This window comes from Zonotrichia albicollis, chromosome 16 (genome assembly GCF_047830755.1).
Source record: "Zonotrichia albicollis isolate bZonAlb1 chromosome 16, bZonAlb1.hap1, whole genome shotgun sequence".
NCBI lineage: Eukaryota > Metazoa > Chordata > Aves > Passeriformes > Passerellidae > Zonotrichia > Zonotrichia albicollis.
In genome coordinates, this window is record NC_133834.1 from 2,504,995 (window position 1) to 2,525,315 (window position 20,321).

Consider the following 20,321-nt stretch of genomic DNA (forward strand, 5'->3'; position numbering starts at 1 on the left):
GGTTCAGCACAAGCCCAGGGAGCAGAGCCCCCACGAGAGGAGCCACAGAAGGGGTGCTGGTGAGGCCAAGCACAGGCAGCAGGGTGGGTTTTGGGGGGTCCTGGACAGCAGGACCAGGTGTCCCCAGCCCAGCAGTGCCAGCGCCGCATGGAGTGGGAGGGTGGGGGTGTAATGAGTCAGGGTTTGGGGTGTGGGAGCGGGGCAGGGGCAGCCTGGTGGGTGCCACCAGCATGGCCAAGCACCCTTATCCCCCCAGCACCCTGGGTGTGTGAGGGGGCAAACAGGAGATGGAAGAACAAAACAGAAAAAGCAGAGTGGTGTTTCAAACAGCAGGCCGTTGTTTGCCCTTTTTTTTTTTTTTCATTTTTCTCATTTTTCTCTTTTTTTGTGTTTTTTTTTGTCTTTTTTTTTAATCCTCTTCGCTGGACTATATACAGACACCATGAGGTTTGCTGAAGGCAACATCTCAGATCAGATCAGTGTGATATTGAGAGCCGGGACCCACGGAGGGTCCGGCGGCCCCACAGTAAGACAACATCGCCGGGACCCCCCCTCGAACACGGACACCCCCCGCCCCCCTGTGCAGCCATCGCGGGTGGGGGATCCCGATCCGTGCCCCGCGCATCCAGACCGGGTTTTACCGGGACCCGGCGGGAGGGAAAACCCGGCGCTGGCTCCGCCCGCCCGGAGCGGGCTCGGGGGGTCCCCGGTACGGCCCGGCCCGGCCCCGCTCTGCTCCAGGCGCTGCCTCCTCTGCCGGTCCCTCGCTGGCGGCGGGGCGGGTGCCCGCGGGCGCTACACCGGCTGCCTCTGCGGGGAGAACGGAGGGGTCAGCCCGGGGATCACGGTGGATGCAGGGGCGGCCCTGGGTTGTCCCCATCGCCTCCCCCCTGTCAATAACCGGGCATCCAGCCGGCACGCAGCGCTTTGAGAAGGGGTTCAACCATCGTCCATCACTCAGGGAAGGGGATAAGACCCCTCAGAGCCGGCTGGGGTGTCCCAGACCCAGCAGCACCCAGAGGCTGGCACGCCCCATACCCCCAGGGATGTGATGCTCACACAGAGCTGAGCATCCAGGATGGGCATTCCCAGGAATTTGGGGTCTGAAGGCAGGTCCTCCTGCCACAGGGAGCTGCAGAGCATTGTAGGCGGGTGCACAGGGGGCTCTGGCTTACCTTATGTTTGGGACATCTCAGAGAGAAGCTATCCTCAGTTAATAAGCAGCCTGTGAGGAGAGGACAAGGATGTATGAGGGGACAGCCTGCACTGCAAGGGGGGAATGCAGTGTTCCCCCAGCCCACAGCCACCCACCAGCCACAGCGTTTGTGTGAAGGGCTCAGCTGAGGCCACACAAGCTTGTGCCACCTGCCAGTGCTGCCAGCATAGTGGGCATCACCATGCTGGCAAGCCAGCGAGCCACAAGCCCCTGACCCTGGAGCAATGGGCCCCACACTGAGGTGGGTCAGAGTGCCCAGGACCCCGTGCCCCATCCCTGTGGCTGGGCTCACCTGTGTCGATGGCACACGCGTAGTGGTAGGTGTGGGGACACCCCTTCTGGCAGCAGCCCACGGTGGCTCCTGCTTGCTGGCAGCTCGAGCACTTCTGAACACGCACCCGGGAATTCGGAGCAGGGAAGGAGAGATGTGGAGAGACAGAGAGACCCTGTCAAAGCCCAGCACAGAAGAAGAGAACCACGACAGCCCCAGCAGCGAGGGCAACACGGGTGTGTCCCTGATTCTCTCCAGCCCCTCCTTGCAACATCTTTCCTCCCATGCCAGCACACTGTGAACCACACCATGCCTGTCACTGGCTCTGTGGTGAGGGCAGTAGCCTGCAGACAGCCATGAAATGAGCACATAGGCTTGGGAATACAGCCAGCCCTCAAACCTGGCACTGGGGAACCTGCTGGAAACCCCCTGCACAGCCTCTGACGGGAGGCTGTCCCCTTCCTCTCCCCAGCACTAAAAATGCATGTCACAGAATCCCAGAATGGTGTGGAAGGGACCTGAAAAACACTCATCTCATTCCAGCCCCCTCCCACAGGCAGGAACATTTTCCACTAGAACAACTTGCTCAATCCCCATCCAGCTCTGAACACTTCCAGGAACGGGCCAGCCACAACTACTCGTACTTCAGCAATCTCCTTACTTTGCTCACACCTTGCTCCAACCACTGAGGGAGAGAAGCTGGGCAGGGTCATCCCCTCCCTCCAGCTCCCCTTCCCCTGCTCCCCATCACGGTGGCAGCAGGCTGTGTTGTGCCCATGTTCATCTCCTACCCTGTGGCATCTGTCCTGCTCTGAGCCACCCTGTGCAACAACACACAGCTGGGCCTGGGGATGTGACAATACCAGGGGGGCCCAGCTGCCTTCCTAAAGCATAAACTGCAGGTTATTTCTGTGCCTAAAAGGGAGAGTTCAGGTGCTATCAGAGACGCAGCAGCACAAATCTCGTAGGGACCCAGCAGGGCTCACGGCGCTGAGCCCCTGCCTTGCTCTCCCAGGGCAGAACTATCCATTTCCATCCCGCCCGGAGGCGCACACACGGCAATGGCTTTGGCTGAAGGAGGCCAGCGGAAGATGCCGCCTGGGGCGTGCGGCCGAGCTCTTACCAGGTCGGCAGCCGCCTTGACAGCCTCCTGCAGCCCATAGAGCTTCCCTGCCACCAGGAAAACCCCAGCGGTCCATACGGCACAGGCTTCGTGCAGCCAGTGCTCCTGCGTGTCGCCCGCCGGCTCCTGCGGCGGCGACTCGGCCTTGTGACATTCGTGCCGCCGGGGCTTTTCGGCCGCCTCCTCGCCCTCTGTCCTCTCGTCACAGCAGTAGCAGCTCTGCAGCCGACGGAACATGCCCCGCGGGCTGGAGCGCAGCGAGCTCTGCTTGGCCGCCTCGGCGGCCGCCTCGGGCCGCGCCGCCTTCCCGCAGCCGCCCTCAGTCCCGCGGGGCGCCCGCTCGGCCGCGGCGGGCACGGCAGAGTCCTCGCCCGGCGCCTCCGCCCGCGCCTTCTCCTTCAGCCGGGATTTCTTCTTGGGCAGGCAGTCCTCGGGGTAGTAGGGCCCGCAGAGGTCCCCCAGGTCCTTGTAGTTGGCGGGGTTGCGGCAGAGGCAGCAGACCAGGCACGCGGCGCTCAGCGCCTTCGACACCACCGGCCCCATGTGCATGGTGGAGGAGGCGGGCAGGGCCGCCCGCGGCCGCGGCGCCGGCCCGGCCGGTCCCCGCTGCAGCCGCGCCTCGTCGCCGGGCGAGTTGACGACGGTGCAGGTGGTGGAGAACTCTCCGCGCCGCTCCACGCGGACGTAGGGAGCGAAGGGCGGGGCGCGGCTGTCCGCCCGCAGCCGCTTGCAGGAGATGTACTTGAGGCGGATCTCGGGCTCGGCGGGGTGCAGCAGCGGGGCCTGCTGGGGCTGCCGCCGCCGCTTCCCGCGGCTCTTGCACCGCGCCGGCACCGCCTTGGCCTTGCCGTGGCCCAGGCGCTTCCGCTGCCGCTTGGAGTAGCCGTTGTAGTTGGAGTGGTTGGCCCGCGGCTTCGGCCCCCGCGCCGGCCCGGCGGCGGAGCGGCCCTCGGCAGGGCCATCGCTGCTCCCCGCCTCCTTCTCCTCAGTCTTTGGTTTCTTCTCCCGAGGCGCCTCCTCCGCACCGCCCGGGCCGGCTGCACGCTCCCGGGGCAGTGCTGCTGGCAGTGCAGGGCTCAGGGGCGCCTTGGCCATGCCCAGCGCTGCTGCTTTGCCCTTGCGGTTCCTCTTCTTGGGCAGCAGCCCCAGGTTCTTGGCCACCATGTTGGGGTTGGGCTGGGTGCCCGGCGTTGACCCACAAGCCTCCCCTTGGCAGCCATCATGGGGCAGCCTCTTCCCACCACCCGGCTTCCCCTTTGGCGCTCGGCCATTGGGGTTCCGGCAGAGCGGCTCAGCCACGGGCATGGTGGGCACCTTCTGTGCTGCCCCCAGCTTGGGCAGCCTGGCATCGCCCACTGCCACGGCCACCCCACTGTGCTTCACCAGCCGCTCCCGCTCCACCCCAGCCGGGCTCAGGGAGGAGCCATAGGCAGCTACTGTGGCTGCCACTGCTGTGGCTGCTGGTTTGCAGGTGAACTTCTTCAGGTTGGGTGAGGTGATCTTCTGGACGATGGCCTCCAGCTTGAGGCCGCGGCCCTTGCGGGGAGGCAGCACTTTGGTCTTGGTGGCCTCCTGGAAGGCCGCCCGGGAGGTGATCTTGATGCAGACATCAGGGGCCTCCTTTGGCAGGGGGGGCTTCGGGATGGCTTCGCCAGAGCTCTTGGGGGGCAGCTTGGCTTTCACCTTCTTGGCCACCGGCATCTTCTTGAAGAGGCTGGGGGGACCCTCTGGCTTCTCCTCCTTCACACCACCGCTGTTGCTCCGCAGGACCAGGTTCCTCTTCTTGGTGGGGATGGGGGAGATGAAGGTGGACTTCCTCTTCAGGGAGTGCAGCGGCCGCTCCGACATCTTGCCCCCCACGCCTGGCCCTGCTTTTGGCAGCTTCATCCGGGCACCCACCTTGCCCTCCTTGTGGGGGCTGCCTGGTGCTGGCAGCTTGAAGGCAGGTGGGAGGTGGTTGTTGGATATGAGCTTTTTGGGCGCCTTGCAGTTCTTCAGCCGGACATCAGCTGCCCGCTTGCCCCTCTGCCTCTTGGTGTAGAAAACCTCCTGTGTCTTCGTGCGGGAGCGCAGGATCATCGACCGCTGGTCCCTCTCCCCGGCTTCCACCGCGTCCCCCTCCAGCGGTGTCGGCCCTGCCACCTCCTCTGCCGCCACCAAGCCGGGCACCAGCAGGGTGGCATCGCTGGCGTTTTGGACCACCCTGGGGGCCGGCCGGCTGTTGCGCTTCCTGGTTTTGAAAGCCACCCTCTGCTTCACGCCGCAGCCAGGCTTCTTCCCCAGCTTCTCCTGGTGTGCAGGGGCCTTCAGCCCCTCCAGCGGGGCAGGGGCGCGGGGCTCGGCCAGGGCGGTGAAGGAGCGGGTGCACATGCGCGCCGGCAGCCCCTCGGCTGGGAACCGGGGCGTTTGGCTCTGGGCGCTCTTGCTCGGTACCTCCGTCTGTCCGTCTGGCCCCAGGCAGGCGCCGGCCACGCTGCTGGCTGCTGGCAGCTCATCGAAGGGACTCAGCACGGCGCTGCCAGAGCCATCCCCCTCCGGCAGCCGGCAGTGGACCCTCTTGTTGCGGAGGCTCTTGCCCCGTGAGACAGGCTCCATCTTCCCCAGCACGTTTTCGGGTGTGAGTTGCTGCTTCACCATGACTGATGAGGTGGATTCAGCATCGGCCGCCTCCAGGTGGGATGTCTCCCCTCCACCATTCTCCTCCTCAGGCTGGATGTGGGGCAGGGAGGATTTGAACCAGCTTTTCACCTTGGTCTCTGTGCCCACAGCGGGGCCCAGCAGGATGACAGACTGGCCAGAGAGGCGTGGGGTGGGAGCTGAACTCTCCTTCTCCACGGTGCTGACGGTCTCCTCGGCAGACACAGGCACCTCGCTGGAGGACAGCACGGCCGGCATCTCGGGGGGCTTGGGTGGAGAGGCATCGTACGTCACTGACTTCTGCTCCGAGCCAGCCAGCTCACAGAGTGAGGAGTACTCCTCTGCCTCCAGGTCTGACTCCTTCAGATCCGGTGAGGAGATGATGGGGATCTCACTAAAGTCCCCAGCTGAGCAGCAGTGCCGGGTGTCCTGCAGCCACCTCTCGCTGTCTGCCTTTGTTGCTTCATCGTAGGTCAGTGTCTCCTCCTCCTCCTCCATCACCTGCTGGCCAAAGGCCTGGACCGGCTCACTCTTGGCTGGCTGCTCTCCATCGCACAGGTCCAAGCCGCAGGCGTTTTTTTTCTCCTTGCAGGAGCTCACCAGTTTGCTGGGGAACAAGCCCTTGGGGAGATCGGTGGCCTGGAGATCCTTCCACCGCAGGCAGGCCTCGCCCAGGCTCTCCTCCGGCCACTCGAAATGCTCCATGGCATTCTCTGACGCCACCGAGTTGGCGGTGGTGTTGGAGTAGCAGCTGTAGCCGGTGGCTCCCGCGCTGGACGTCGCTGCCGGGATGCTGGGCTTGGAGTTGAAGGCCAGTGGGGCAGTGTCTTTCAGCACATCCTTGCTTTCAGTGGCTGTGAACTCCACCTGGGGACCCTCGTACACCTCCTCACTAAAGTCTTTCCCTGTGCTGGCCCCTGAAGCTTTGTCCAGCTTGAGGGGCTCGGTGAGCGTGCTGGAGTCACCCTGGCTGGGCCAGGCACCTTTCACCATGGAGTCCAGGCTGGGCCGGTGGTTCTCCATCTGGAAAGGGGACTTGGTGGTCTCCTTGCCCAGCATGGGCAAGTTGGCCCAGGCTTTGTCTGCCTTCTCATTGATGGCATCCTGCAGGACGATGATCTCAGATGCCAGCTCCTCCTGGGACAGGGCGCTGAGGAGCAGTCGGGGGCAGTCCCGTTCATTGCTCACATACTTGGTGAAGGTCTCCAGGGGCAGGGTGGCGTGGATACTCTGGAAAGAGTCATCTGATTTGGTGGACATGTCATCTGGGGAGGTCACAGAGCAGGTGGACACTGACTCAGGCTTTGCCTTGGAGTTGCTGTTGACGCGGGCAGGGCTGCGGTTCTGGTTGCAGTACAGGAAACTCCTCTCCAGCTGGTCCTCTGACCCACTGAGATAGTCAGTGTCCTGTGTCTCTGCGTGGACAGACTGGGGGGTGCTCAGTGGGTCAGACAGGGGGGTCCCCACCTGCTCTGCCGAGTAGGTGCTGCTCTCAGGACTGCAGTGCTGCCCCTTGAGCTGCTCGGGGGTCCTCGCTGGGGTCTTGATGCCCTTTTTCTGGGGCACAGCTGTTTTGGAGAGCAGCAGCTGCTGGACAGTGTTAGAAATGTTCTCCACCTGGGAGGTGAGTGCTGTCAGGCTCTGCAGGCTCAGGTCTGACAGCAGGTTTTCGGGTAGCTTCTCCTTCTGCAAGTTTTTGCAGTTCCCAGATTGAGTGTCGGGGCTCGTCCCGTCAGTGGGAGAAGGGTTCAGCAGCGGCATGAAATGGCTGTGGTCAGCAATGCCGGCCGGGAAGGCACCAGCACTCAGGGGCTGCTGGCTGTATTGGAAGTTCTCCAGGTTGGGCATCAGCGGGGAGGGAGTGGAGCTGTAGGACGGGGACCTGCCGACGGAACGAGCCGGCGAGTGGCTGGCGCTGGGGCTGAAGGTCTGGTAGTACTGCTCCGGCGTCCGCACGGGCGGCGCATCGCCCTGGCAGTAGGTCTGGCCCGGCTGGTTGTAATGTTGGTACTTGGCCAGGTTTTGGTAGTGGAGGGTCTCTGAGGCGTGGTGCCGGCCCTGCATGGGCTGTGGGGGCTGCGGGGGCTGCGGTGGCTGCGGGGGCTGTGGTGGTGGCGGCGGCTGCGGGGGCTGCGGTGGCGGCTGCGGGGGCTGCTCGTAGCCGATGCGGTTGGGCTGGTAGCCGTGCAGGTTGGGCACACGGGGGCCAGGGGCCAGGCTGGCAGCGCTGCCCAGGGGCCGCTCCAGCGGCGGCTGCCCCGAGGGCGCCGTGCAGCTCTTGTAGGAGTGTGCCGGCTGGCTGCCCCCTGGCACAGAGGAGTAGGTGGAGGAGGCAGGGAAGGACTGGGAGTGCTGCCCGAAGTGAGGGCTCTGTGAGAAGGGCATGGGTGAGGAGACATCGTTGGGCAGTTTCTGCCGCTGCAGCTTGGGGTAGGGGAGTGCGGGCGGCTGCTGCTGCTGCTGCTGCTGCTGCTGCTGCTGCTGAGGCTGCTGCTGGAAGTGAGTCCGGAAGGGCAGCGAGGTGGCCGCCGGCTCATGGTACGGCCGCCCGCCCGCCAACGCCACTGTCTTCTTCATCAGGTTGTCCTCATACTTGGCCACACCGCCGGGCAGTGCCTGTGGCTGGCCTCCCCACGCCTGCAGGCTCTCGTCCCCGGAATACCGGGCCGGATAAGGGCTGTTCTCCTGCACGGTGTAATTGGAAAAGGCCGGCCTGCCCTGCAGCTGCTGCCCCGCTAATTGCTTGTTTCCCCGGTGGTATTTCTCCACGGCGCTGTTCTCATAGCCCGCGTATGGCAGCTGCTGCTGACTGTAGTACTCCTTCGCCACCAGCCTCTGCCGCTCGCAGTTCGGCCCTGCCTGACTTTGATGCCTGTAATTCTCCAGGCGTGATGTATCTTGTGAAGTCGGCTGGTAGCTCTGCTGGTTGCCATGGAAACCACACCTTTCTCGAAAGGACTGCATGGCGCGGGCTCGTTATCTGCGAAGAGAGAGAGGCGAGAATTCAAATGAAGCGTCGCCACCGCGGTGGGCCAGGCTCCGAGAGGGCCAGTGTCACCTGCACCATGGGGACATCCCTGCCTCGCCTCACCTTAGCTGCTGGGCACTGCCCCACTGGGCATCATCTCACAGCCACCCCGGAACACAGCACGTGATGCTGCATCGCCTCGCATTGCCCTGCATTGTCTGGCATCACCCCTGGTGCACTGAATTGCCTGCATGGCCTTGTGTTGCTCTCCAACACCTCAGCTCATGTTTCACCTCCCTGCATCTTGTTGCCTTGCATCACCCCGAATTGCATCGCCCTGATTTGCCCTGCATTGCATCGCCTCACACTACCTACCCTTGCTCCACGTTGCCTTGCCTTTCATCACCCTGATTTGCATCGCCCTGCATCACATTGCTTTGCCTCATCCTGCATCGCATCACTTTCCATTCTGACTCCCTGCATTGTGTTGCCTTGCATTGCATCGCCCTGAACTGCATTGCCCTGCATCCTCCTCCTGCCTCACCTCACATCACCCTGCACCACATCACCCTGCACTTCATCCCCCTGCATTGTGCTGCCCTGCATTGCATTGTCCTGCATCTCATTGCCCTGCATCCCATCCCTGTGCACTGCACCGCCCTGGATGGCAGCAGCTGGCTCTGTGTCACCTCTCATCACTCTGCATCGTGCTCTGTTGCCCTGCATCACACTGCCAGGCGCTGCATCCCCAGCTTGCAGCGGCCTGCATCCTCCTCTGTCCCCCCTCCCTGCATCACAGCACAGTGCCCATGCTCAGGAGGGTGCTGGGGTCTGCTTGCCTCCTCCCTGCCTGCAGTGGGCTCAGCAACCCTCCTGCCCCTGCTGCTGAAGCTGCCCATCCCTGCTGCCCACCCCTCCCTGCCTGCTCAGCTCACCTGGTGCAGTGACCCCCACACCGTGCCGGGGTCCCTCTGCTTTGTGTTTCACACATCCACCACCCCTCGCATCCGCAAATCACTCCCGTCCTTCTCACACGCCTCCCCAGGGATGCCGGGATCCTGCGAGCGCCTCTGCACACCCCTCTTATCGCCATTCTTTTTAATTATTGGGCTAATTACTGGAAGCAGCAGCGCGGAGGGCCAGAACCGCAGGCTCTGCTGCAAAAAAAGTCATTTCAACTTGCAGGCTGTGCCCGTCTCTGCCGGCTGCCGCCTCCCGCAGCCCCCCCGGCCCCGGCGATGCCCCTGCCCCGGCGCGATGCCATCTGGAAGCTGTCTGCTCCCGCCGGCAGCCGTCATTACCGAGCCTCGCCACCGGCGTCATTAAAGCTCCCCATTTCCTCAGCCCGCTTGCTCCGGGAGCAGGGACACACCTGGGGCACCGGTTTGATCTCTCAAGGCAGTCAAGTGGCTTGTGGGGGCTAATGAAGGGCTTGGTGGCAGGGGGATGCATGCTGCCTGTCCCCAGTGCCCGTGGGTTGAAGGTACTGGGGTGGACACAAAGCTGGATGAGATAGGGATTTGTCAGCTGGGTTAGGGCAGCCCCAGGGGTTTGTGGCTGTCCAGGGACATCCTCAGTGCTGCTCCCTTGGCAGTGACACAGTGGTGACACCAGTGCTGTCCCCTCAGCCTCCAGCAAGGCAAGGAGTATAACAAGAGGAGGCGATAGGTGCTGGCAGTATCTATCCTAGCCCATCCCAGCTCCTGGCACACTTGCCTGTGGTGCCAGGCAGCCCTGAGCCAGGACACAGATTCATGTGTGTCCCCACATGTCCCTCCATCACCCTCATGCCACTGCCACAACATGCCAAACACCACACGGTCCCTTTGCTGGCAGCTCTGCCACAGCCACATAAACCACACTGCTGGATTGACAGGCCCCAGCTCAGCCCTTTTCCCTGCAGCACCCACCAGTAACACCTCAGCACCTTTTTGAGGTCTACACACACACATGGGGCTTTATTTAATTATATTTCCACCAGCACCAGCTGCTCAGTCATGCACCAATCACACAGTGGAGTCCCCAGGCTCAGTGCCACCCACACCAGCCCAGCACCCCATCCCTCCCTGCTCCCCATCCCCTTTTGGGATGTTTTCCATGTCACTGCCACAAATTGCAGCTGCATCTTGCAGGCTCTGCGGGCAACTGGATGCAGCTAAAGTCTAAATTCCAGGGAAAAGATGGGTCCAAAAAATCTGGAAAGCTGGCACAAAAGCCCCTACCACAGCATGGTATCCTGTGCCAGTGCTGCTGGAACAAAGGCAGGAAAATCAAAGCCAGGCTGTGGGGCAGCCCTGGGCTGTGGTGGGAGAATTAATGGGAGCAAAGAGCCCTTCATGCTGTGTGGGAGTGGGTTTGAAAAATGAAATCGGCTTGAGAAGACCCTGGGCTGAAGCTTTAGGGGGAGCTTTTCTCCCTTTTCTCCTTTATTATTAATTATCGTGATTAATTAATTATTATTATCAATTAATTGTTGTTAATTTTCCAAACAGCTGGGACAATGTCGGGATGAGCAGAAGTGCATGGTGCGAGGGGAAGGATCAGTCACCGGCACACAGAGGTGGGGATGCACAGAGGGAACGTGTTGGGATTTCACAATCAGGGATTCCCAGAGCCACAGTGCCATGTCCCTGTGGGGCACCACGCTGTCCCTGGGAGGGGACACTCACATCACCAGCAGCACCCAGAGCTGTTGGCAGAGCCAGAGGCCAGCTCTGCTCTGGGATGTGCCACGGCGTTGCTGGGGAAGGGCCGTGCCAGATGTTGTGCCTGATGCAGGCTGTTTCCCAGCAAAGCTCTAATGGCATCAAATCAAGCTGTCGACAGCAGGGAGGTTACAGCCTTCCCCCGGCGAGGGAGGTGGCTGTGGCTGGCCCCAGGGGCCCTGCCCACTCACTGTCCCTGCCACGTCCCTGCTGGATGTGCTCTCCTGACCCTGAAGAAGTTTCCAGACACTGTCTGTGAGATGGGAATCGATACAGGGCTGTTGGTGCATGGCTGCAGCTGGACCTGCCCTTGGCAAAGCCGTGCTGTGGCCATGGCTCATGGTGCGGGTCCCTGGGAAAGGACAGGACAGGGACTTGGGGCCACCAGGGTGACCAGCACTGTCACAACCCTGTCCCTGGAACACAAGGAGCAGCTCTCACTGCTGGCTACAGCCAGAGCATCCTGTGCCCTTGGTCCCTGGGGAGCATGGACAGCCCGTGTCACTCAGTCACTCACGGGGGACACACAAGGAGGTTCCTTCCTTCCTTCCTTCCTTCCTTCCTTCCTTCCTTCCTTCCTTCCTTCCTTCCTTCCTTCCTTCCTTCCTTCCTTCCTTCCTTCCTTCCTTCCTTCCTTCCTTCCTTCCTTCCTTCCTTCCTTCCTTCCTTCCTTCCATCCTTCCTTCCTTCCTTCCTTCCATCCTTCCTTTCCTTCCTTTCCTTCCTTTCCTTCCTTTCCTTCCTTTCCTTCCTTCCTTTCCTTCCTTCCTGCCTTCCTTCCTTCCTTCCTTCCTTCCTTCCTTCCTTCCTTCCTTCCTTCCTTCCTTCCTTCCTTCCTTCCTTCCTTCCTTCCTTCCTCCCTGCCTTTCCTGCCTGCCTTCCTTCCTTCCTCCCTGCCTTTCCTGCCTGCCTTCCTTCCTTCCTTCCTCCCTGCCTTTCCTGCCTTCCTTCCCTGCCTTCTCCCCTTGCCTCCCCTTTCCTCCTGCCTGCCAGGGCCGTGTCATGGCCGGATCCGGAGCCCTCTGAAGGCAGCCCAGGACTCCCATGGATGTCAGGGACCCTCGGTAAGCACCCAAGCCCCCCAGCCCCTCAGCTCCATGGGGCACAAGGCGTCCCCCGTGTCCCTGCACGCTGGCCTCGCTCCCTTCCCAGCTGCTGCTCATCCCGCGGGGGCTGATCCAGCCCTGCTGCTCCTCCGGCTGCTCCATCAACAAGGACTCAGCGACTAAAAATAGCATCGCGCTCTCGCAGGGGGATGCTCCGCCATCAGAGCACTCTCGGTCCGCTGGCACGGCGGACACCCCGCTCCCCACCCCGCTCCCCACCCCAAAACCCGCTCCCAACCCTGCCCCATAGCGTGAGGCGCTATCGGAGCTGGGAACGAAGCGGTTGGACCCCCCCGGATCCCCCGGCAGCTCTCAGGGAGGGGAATAAGCGCCTATCGAGTAGCGTCAGCCCCGGATTTGTTTAATTGTGAGCTGGTGGAGTTTAAAGAAACCCTTTCTGGCTGGCTGCCACACCGCAAAGTGCTCCGGAGAATTTGATTATTAAGGGAGGAGAGAAAAGGGGAGGCTGCGGGCGGGGGGAGCCGGGGTGTGTGGGACAGACCAGGAAAGGGCATCCTGCCTCAGAAGCTGGGAATGGGAGGAACTGGGGGGATGGAATACACACAGACCCCCCTCGGCAGTGCACAGGGACCCGGGGGCTCACCCGGGGTAGCGCAAACCCCCCATGCAGCTGTGGGGCTGCTGCTGTTTGTCCCTGCACCCCAGAGACACCCCATTGCCAGGGCACCCCTTCAATGCCCCTTCACTGTCTCCCCTTTAATGCACCCCCTCAATGCACCCCCTTAGTGCACTGTCCCCCAGTGAACCCCTTTAATGCACCCCAGGAATGGTCCCCTCCGCAGTGAACCCCTTTAATGCACCCTCTTCCCAGTGCACCCCCCCTTACTGCACTGTCCCCCAATAAACTCCTTTAATCCACTCCAATAATGGTCCCCTCCCCAGTAAACCCCTTTAATGCACCCCAGTAATGGTCCCCCCCCACAGTGAACCCCTTTAATGCACCCTCTCTGCAGTGCACCCCCTCAATGCACTCTCATTAGTGCACCCTTGCCCCAGGGCACCCCAATAATGTGCTTTCCCCGCAGTGAACCCCTTTAATAACCCTCCCATCACCACCAGCATCTCCCCCTATACCGGTGCTCCATCCCAGTGCAGGGACCGGGGGGTTTCGGTACCCCAGGGCCCCCCCAGCCCCGCGTCCCGCCCCATTTCGGCGCTCAGCCGAGCGGAGCAGCTGTTCCCTGCACACTTCACTTGCCCGCAGATGATGATAAATGGAGCTGGGGCTGCGCCGCCCATTGCGTGGGGGTGGGCGGATGTGGGGAAGCAGGAGGAGGAGGAGGAGGAGGAGGAGGAGGAGGAAGGATGGGGTCCCCATCTCCCGCAGCCCCCCCAGATCACGCTGCTCCTCCCATCCAGCTGCTGGGGAATTCCCTGGGCAGGTCCCCCCCTTATCCAAACCTCCCAGGGGCTGGAACCAGCCCAGGGAATTCCCATGGCAATGGGATGCATCGCCATCCCCATCGCCATCCCCATCCCCATCCCCATCCCCATCCCCATCCCCAGATCAGTGTCGCATTTAGGGGCCATAGTCCTTCCCTGCTGCCCCCCCTCCCAGCCCTGCTCCTCCCCGGTGAGGAATTTTCCTTGGGAAAAAAAAAAAAAAAAATCCACCGCCTGCGAACCGCACTCATGACTCAACGTTTCTGCTGGCCCCGGTTCCTCCGGAGCTTGCCAGGGGAAGCCCGAGGCCGCCCCAACCTCATCCCCTCACATGGAAATCCGGCTCAGCCGCCAGCTCCAGCCTCTCTCCCCTCGGTTTTTCCTCCTTTATTTTGGGTCCTTGATGTCAGGGATGGGAGGTTTGCAGGGGGTTGGGCTGGGGAGGATGATGGGAGGTTCTGGGAGTCACAGCAAAGTTGCTGGGTTTTGTGGGTTTTTTTTGGTGGTGGAAAATGTCAGTTGGTAAGGAAGGATTTGAAAAGGAAGAGAGGAAAAAAAAAAGGGGAATAAGAAGAAGAAAAAGAGGGAAAGAGAAAGGGGGAATAAGAAAAAAAAAAAGAAGAAAAAAGGAAGGGGAAAAGGAAAATTAAGAAAAGGAAAATAAAGAAAAAAAGAGAAAAAGAAAGAAGAACACAGAGAAAAGAATGAGAGAAAAGGAGAAAGAAAAAGAAAAAAGGTATAAAAAGAAAAAAAGGTAAAAAAATAAAAAGAAAAAAAGAAGGGGGAAAAAAAAGGCTGGAGGCTCACAGCAAAACAGCTGCTCAGCCTGAGCCTTCCTGGGCAAATTCCCTCTCCGGAGGTGAACCATGCTCCACTCCAGAGCAAAATTCATGGCCGGATGTACCATGGAGTGAGGCTCCACATTATCCCCAGCCAGCAGCTGGACATCGACCTTGGGGCTCTGAGGGGAAGGAAAACCAACCCTGCAGGAGGCTGGAACACAGCTGAGGTTAGGAGGGATCCAGCAATCCCAGTGTCCAAACCCAGATCCTGCTGCAGACCTGCCTGGAGCTGTCAGTACAATGGTGCCAGGGCACAACCGTGGCTGTGGGGTTGTTGTCACCACCGTGGTGACCTTCAGCCAACCCTCCAGCCTCACCCCAAGTGAGCAGCACAGGGCAGTGTGACAGCCTGGCCACTTCTCCACATGCCCACGGGTTTTTTCTTTACTCATTTTCTGCTTGACAGCTTGGGATCCTTCTTCCTTCCTCCCTCCCCTCCTGCTCTCAGCCTGACTCACTTCAATTCCAATAATAATTAACCATTCCAATCATTACTGTGACCGCTAATATTAACCCTCCCTTTTTCTCCCACATCCTGTTTGTCCCCTGCCTCAGTTTCCCCTTGAGGCAGGCCAGGAGCTCCATCCCTGCCAGGAAAGGCAGGGAGCAGACACCATGCCCTTAGCACCCTCCTCTGCCATGCTGATGCCCCAAGGGGTTCATGCTGCTTCCAGTGAAAATAAAAGCAAATAAAAGCTCTCCCAAGTATGGAAGAGGGAAAGGATCCTCATCCTAGTCCTGGATGTGGTCTGCATCTCGTGAGCTGGTTGCTCATGGATGTGGTTGGATGCATAAGGCTGCATCCCTGGGGAATGTGACAGGGATGGCTCGTGGTCCCCTGGCACCTGCTGGCCCAGCAAAGCCATTCCAAACCTGGTGGTAGAACCTGGCACCCACCCAGCAGCCTGAAACTGGAAAATCCACTGGGTTGGAAGCAGGACCACTCTCTAGCTGTGCCTCAGTTTCCCCACTGCAGTGAGGTCCAGTGTTGGTGCTGGGAAGTGCCAGCCCTGGCGCAGGGGAGTGGAGCAGGCTGGAGCAGCCCCAGGGTTTGGGTCCTCCCCAGTGGGTCTCCCCATCCCCAACAGAACTGGAGACCCCAAAGGATGACAGGTGCCCATCACCCCCAGGACATTCCCAGCTCTTCTGAATGTGCCACTGGCTCCAGCCCCTCTGGCTCATCCCTGTTTTTCTGTCAGGAAAATTCAGCAAATTCACGCTGCCACATCCAGAACCAGGAGGCCTCAGTTGCTGTGGGATGGTGGCTGACAGCAAAGGACAGACCCTGGCACCATCCCAGGCCTTCTCCCCATGCCAATCTCTCTCCCCCTCTCCAGAAAGGATGGGGCTTTGTCCCAGCGTCCCCACCACGCTGGGCACATGGGACATTAATGACTGTGGTTTACACAAGTGATATTCAGTTATCACTGGTGATACCAGTGAGATCCCCAGTCCCTGTCTCACTGAGACCCCCTCACTGGGATTCACGGTTAAGGGATGCATACCCCTGCCCCCCTTTTGCCTTCCTGTGGCAACTCCTCCCTCCACTTTTGGGCAGCCAATCTCATGACCCAGCCACCAGCAGCTCCCCACTGCCACCACCTCCTCTGTGAGGTGCTTCCAGGTATGGGCACCCCACAGCTGCCAGCTTTCAGCATCTGCTCCGTGCAGCGGAGCCAATCCCGGCTGCGCTGTGCCCTGAGCCGTCCCCTGCCGGCAGCAGACAGCTCGGTAATGAAGCGTAATGCTCCGGCACTCCCCTGAGTGACAGCGGCCAGCACCGGCTGTGTCCCCGCGGCTCAGCACCGCCTCCCCTGCCTGCCAGCGAGGGCATGAGCATCCCCCTGCCACCGGCAGGGCTGGGGGATGCAGAGTGGTCACCTGCTAGGGGATGCTCAGCTGGAATCCCCTGGGGGAAAGGAAAAATAATAAGGATAAAACGGTGTTGAAAGAAATAAATCAAGTAAAAAAAAAAAAAATAAACCAACATAAAAGAAAAGAAGGTTGAAAATAATAAATTGAGGTTTGATGCTGTGTGGTAAATTATTTTGGTATTATATATTCCCCAGCTTCAAATCCTGAAGACAAATACTGGGGCAGGTGAAGTGGGAAGCAGATTTCCAAAGGCTTCTCCCGGCTCCAGGTTATTGACTCTGTCAATCACGGCGGGCGCCGTCCCCACCTCTGGCACCCCGCAAAATCGGCTCCTTTTGTTCCTGCTGAAAAACTGGGGGCGGGGGAAAAGGAGGGGAGAGGAATTTGGGGCAGGGAACTTCCAAAAGAGATGATTAAGGAGTTAATCTGCCTGAAATAGATAAGGAGCTTAGAGCTGCTGGTATTTGACTGTCCAAGTTTGGATTCAGCGTGTCTTAAACACTGGCTGGAATGTACTTAGATATGACCAAAGTACATGTCCCCCCGAGGAATTACCAGGTTGCCAATTAGATTTGCTTCCCAGATTCACTCAAAACCTTCACAAGCTTCTTCAGAGCAGGAAAATTGCTGCCTGTCCCTGGGGAGAGGCAGAGCAGCCGCTGCTGCCTGGCCCTGCAGCCAGCACAGCACAGCACGGCATGGCACGGCACCAGATCCCAGTGGGCAGCCACAGGATTTGCAGGAAGGTGGCACAACCAGGATGAGGGCAAGGAAGGGATGCCTGTGCCAGGGTATGGGGGCACCAGGCATGGCCTGGTGGGTGTTTCTGGGGGAATTTGGGTGGTTTTGGGTGCTTGGGGTGCCGGTGTGAGCCTTGCCATGGTCATGGTGTGGCGCAGTGGTGGAGCCCTCACCAGAGCAGGCTCAGCATTCCGTGGGGTTGCAGAGCCACGGCTCTCCCTACCTCCAACCAGGCTCACAGTGCTGCCATGCAGCCAAATCCAACCCAAAACAGCCCAGCTCAACCTCCAGGCAGGGGACACAGCACAGAACAGAGCCATGATGGTACGTGGGGAAGGCAAGCAAACACCAAAACATGAACAAACCCCTCTGGTGAACACCTGGCTCCTGGTCCCTGAGGGCTCCTGGCACACCACAAACTCAGCACAACCCAATGCTCAGAGCAGTGAGAACCCCTGCCCATGCCAGGCTGAGGGTCACCACGCAGAGGCCACAACAACAATGAACACTGGGACAAAGTGGAGGTAGAAAAGCAAACACCAATCCCTGCAAACCCCCTTCATTATCCCTTTATTTTAACCACTCCATCCCCATCCTGGTTATTTATGGTGCTTCATAACATGATGGTGAAAGCAATGAAGTTTGGGGGGCTGCATGACCAACACAGAGAGAGGACCACAATGGGGGATCCCACCACCAGCTCCCACATGCAGGCACCAAATTCCTCTCTGATCCTGGGCTGTATTTACTAAATCTGAGCTCAGTTTCTGTGCTGGCATCCCAATCCCATTGAGAAGTGTTGGGAGTGGCAGCCAGTCTCACCAGGCTGGTGTCAGCACTGCTGGAGTGGCGGCGGCACCGTGATGGAAAGTTGCAGGAACATCAGCTTTGGATGCTGAGTCCTGGTAACAGTTGCTATGTGAAACATTCAGAGGTGGAATTTACTGTCACAGTTAATAATAGATGAAGGTTTTAGAATTTTTGATGCTTTACATTTTAAGCTGTTTGATTTATAATGTTTCAGAAGAGAGTGGGGGGGAGGCAGGAGATGAGCAGCAGCATGAGGTAAACAAAGCAAGTGGGGAGATGGGCAAAAGGCTCCATCCATCCATCCATCCATCCATCCATCCATCCATCCATCCATCCATCTATCCATCCATCCATCCATCTATCCATCCATCCATCCATCCACCATCCCCCTGCCCATTCCAGAGATGCACTGAGGTAGCCAACAGTGGGATGGGGTCTCCCCACCAACCACCAAAACCACTGAGCATCCTGGTGGAAAACCACGGCACGATTGGGACGGAGCCCCTCAATTCCACATCGCACTTCATTGTGGGGTTTTTTTTTGCCTGCCTCTCTTCTCCCTGCTTTCATTCCGGCGGGTTGCTGGGTTATTTACTTGCTGGCTCCTCTCTCCTCTCCTCTCTTGCAGGTGTATTTCAAGTAGCTCCGTAAATAGCAGCGCGCGGCGTGCCTGCGGCGGGGCGCGCGGGTCCTGCTGATTAGGAACGCGCTGCCAAAAAAAAAGAAGGGTCTCAATTCCCTGCCAAGCTGTCACCCTGCTTCCACAAAGAGGTGCCAGTGTCCTGAGGGGATGCTCCCCCTGGATCCTGGGGGGCTGGCGTGTGCTGTGTCTGCTCCTTCCTGGGATGGAGCAGAGAGCACAGGTGCTGGGTGAAGAACCTCGGTGTCTCATGGTGTCCTTTGGTGTCCTCCATGTCCCATTATGGGCTCCAAAGCTCTGTGATGGCTTCAGCTCTGGCACGTTCTTCCTGCTTCTTCCAAATGTTGGAGCATCCCAGAACCTCAGATGTGTGGTCAGGAGGATTTAATCCCAGCTCAGTAGGGCTTCAGGTGATGGCATGAGGAGCAGAACGGGACTCCACACTTCCTCCACCAGTGCTGGGCACACAGTGACTTCCTGACACAACTGGAGGGTGGGATGGAAGAGAGGGAGTTCCCTTCTACTCCCCCAGACGCAGTGCAGAGAGGAGGCACTTTGCAAAGCTGTTGGGAGTATGTGGTGACTGGAGCTTCCAACACGTGTAGACATCCCAGCCCTAACCAGCTCCATGGCTCCTGCCAAAGCCCTGAGTGCACACAGGGCCTGCCAGACCTCAGGTGGTGGCTGAGGTGCATCCCACACCACCAGCACCCTCCAGCCCCTCTGGAGCCCCTGTTTCCCCCAGGGGTCCTGGGCTGAGCTGCCCCATGATGTCTCAATCAGGGCTGTGTGTCTCCCCATTTACATACACTCATCCCGGCTGGAGCTGAGCATAATTTCCTTATAAAGCAGCTTTGACACACGGGGTAGCTCGCCTTAATGAGGAGGGTTATTCCACAAAGATCCATCACTAATGGGCTTGGGGCAGGCAGAGCCTGTGCATGCAGACTCCTGCTGCCAAACCCAGCACCACACTGCACCCAGATCTCCCCATGGACACAGCATCCCCACCAGAATTACACCACAGCTGAGCCAGCGCCAGCAACCTCTGTCTTGGTGGGATCTCACCCTGATCCCAGCAAGATCCTGTGCCTCTGCCAGCTGCCTCTCTGCCTTGCATCAAACCCACTTGGAGGTCCAAAAAGGCAACCGTGAGGCACATCTTGGCATGGAAACCACTCAACCCTTCCCAGAAAACAGCTCCAGGGAGGGAGATCAAAGTCAGCACAGCACTGGAGTCCCCCAGTACACACTGAAACACCAAACCATCCACATCCCTGCCTGCACAGGCACCTGCTCTACCACGGCACGGCTCCCACCTGGCACCAGCTCTGCCAGTGACCAGCCCGCCATTACCACAACTGCCTAATTAAAAAACACATTAAAACCCCCAAGAGCAGGTCCCTCCCTGGAGAGCCCTAACAAATTCAATGCCCAGGTTCACCCCCAGCTCCCCCAGGGCCCCCCGTTAGCGCCGGGTGCCTCGTTAGCCGCCCTTGTGCCGACCCCTGGCTGCAGCTCGTTGGTGGCATCGAGCAGCCCTGCCCCAGACACCTTCTCCTGCGACCAGAGGCGCGCTGCGTCCCAGGGCACTGTCACAATATATTAAGAAGCGGCGCTAAAAATAAGCAGCAGCAAAAATAAGCAGGGAAATCGCAGTCCCTGCCTGCCCCTGCCGGCCTCGCACCGGCGGAGCTCCCGCTGCCGCACGCGAGCTGGGGAAGCACGTCAGGAACGAGAGGATTTTGCTGGGTTTTATTAAAACGACGTGGTTTTCCCCTCCCTCCGCCCCCATCTCCAGCCTCTCCGTGGAGCGAGCCCCGCGGTGACACACAGGACTCGGTGACAAATCATCCCGGGGGTGGGCGGTTTCTCTGCATGCTGGTGGTTCCAGGCATGGCCGCAGCTGGCGTGAGGCCCTGCCTGTCCCTCCGGGGCTGGAGCAGATCCTTGCTCACCCCACAGAGCCAAACATGGGGCTCT

General features: G+C 59.8%; 2 protein-coding genes across 2 annotated transcripts in view; one reads left to right on the forward strand and one right to left on the reverse strand.

Annotated features, from left to right (window-relative positions):
• Positions 1 to 380: 380 nt before the first annotated feature.
• RAI1 (retinoic acid induced 1) lies at positions 381 to 8,211 on the reverse strand. The gene is made up of 4 exons (XM_074552670.1): positions 2,611 to 8,211; positions 1,509 to 1,602; positions 1,176 to 1,225; positions 381 to 810 (listed from the first exon to the last, which is right to left on the reverse strand). Exons 1-4 carry the CDS (start codon positions 8,209 to 8,211, stop codon positions 796 to 798), a joined length of 5,760 nt encoding a protein of 1,919 aa, XP_074408771.1. The 3' UTR covers positions 381 to 795.
• LOC141730999 (uncharacterized) overlaps positions 8,094 to 20,321 on the forward strand; it is a 69,402-nt gene continuing 57,174 nt past the window's right edge. Inside the window, exon 1 of the mRNA XM_074552673.1 lies at positions 8,094 to 8,227. Coding sequence (XP_074408774.1) covers positions 8,179 to 8,227 — 49 coding nt within the window. The 5' untranslated portion in view covers positions 8,094 to 8,178. The remainder of the gene's footprint in view (positions 8,228 to 20,321) is intronic.

Bases quoted from the DNA above. Each gene is read 5' to 3' on its own strand.
- RAI1 (XM_074552670.1), bottom strand. From the start codon at position 8,211: ATGCAGTCCTTTCGAGAAAGGTGTGGTTTCCATGGCAACCAGCAGAGC. The intron at 1,603-2,610 runs GTAAGAGCTCGG...GTGCGTGTTCAG, and splicing joins TCAAGGCGGCTGCCGACCTG to AAGTGCTCGAGCTGCCAGCA. The intron at 1,226-1,508 runs GTGAGCCCAGCC...CTCTCCTCACAG, and splicing joins CGCGTGTGCCATCGACACAG to GCTGCTTATTAACTGAGGAT.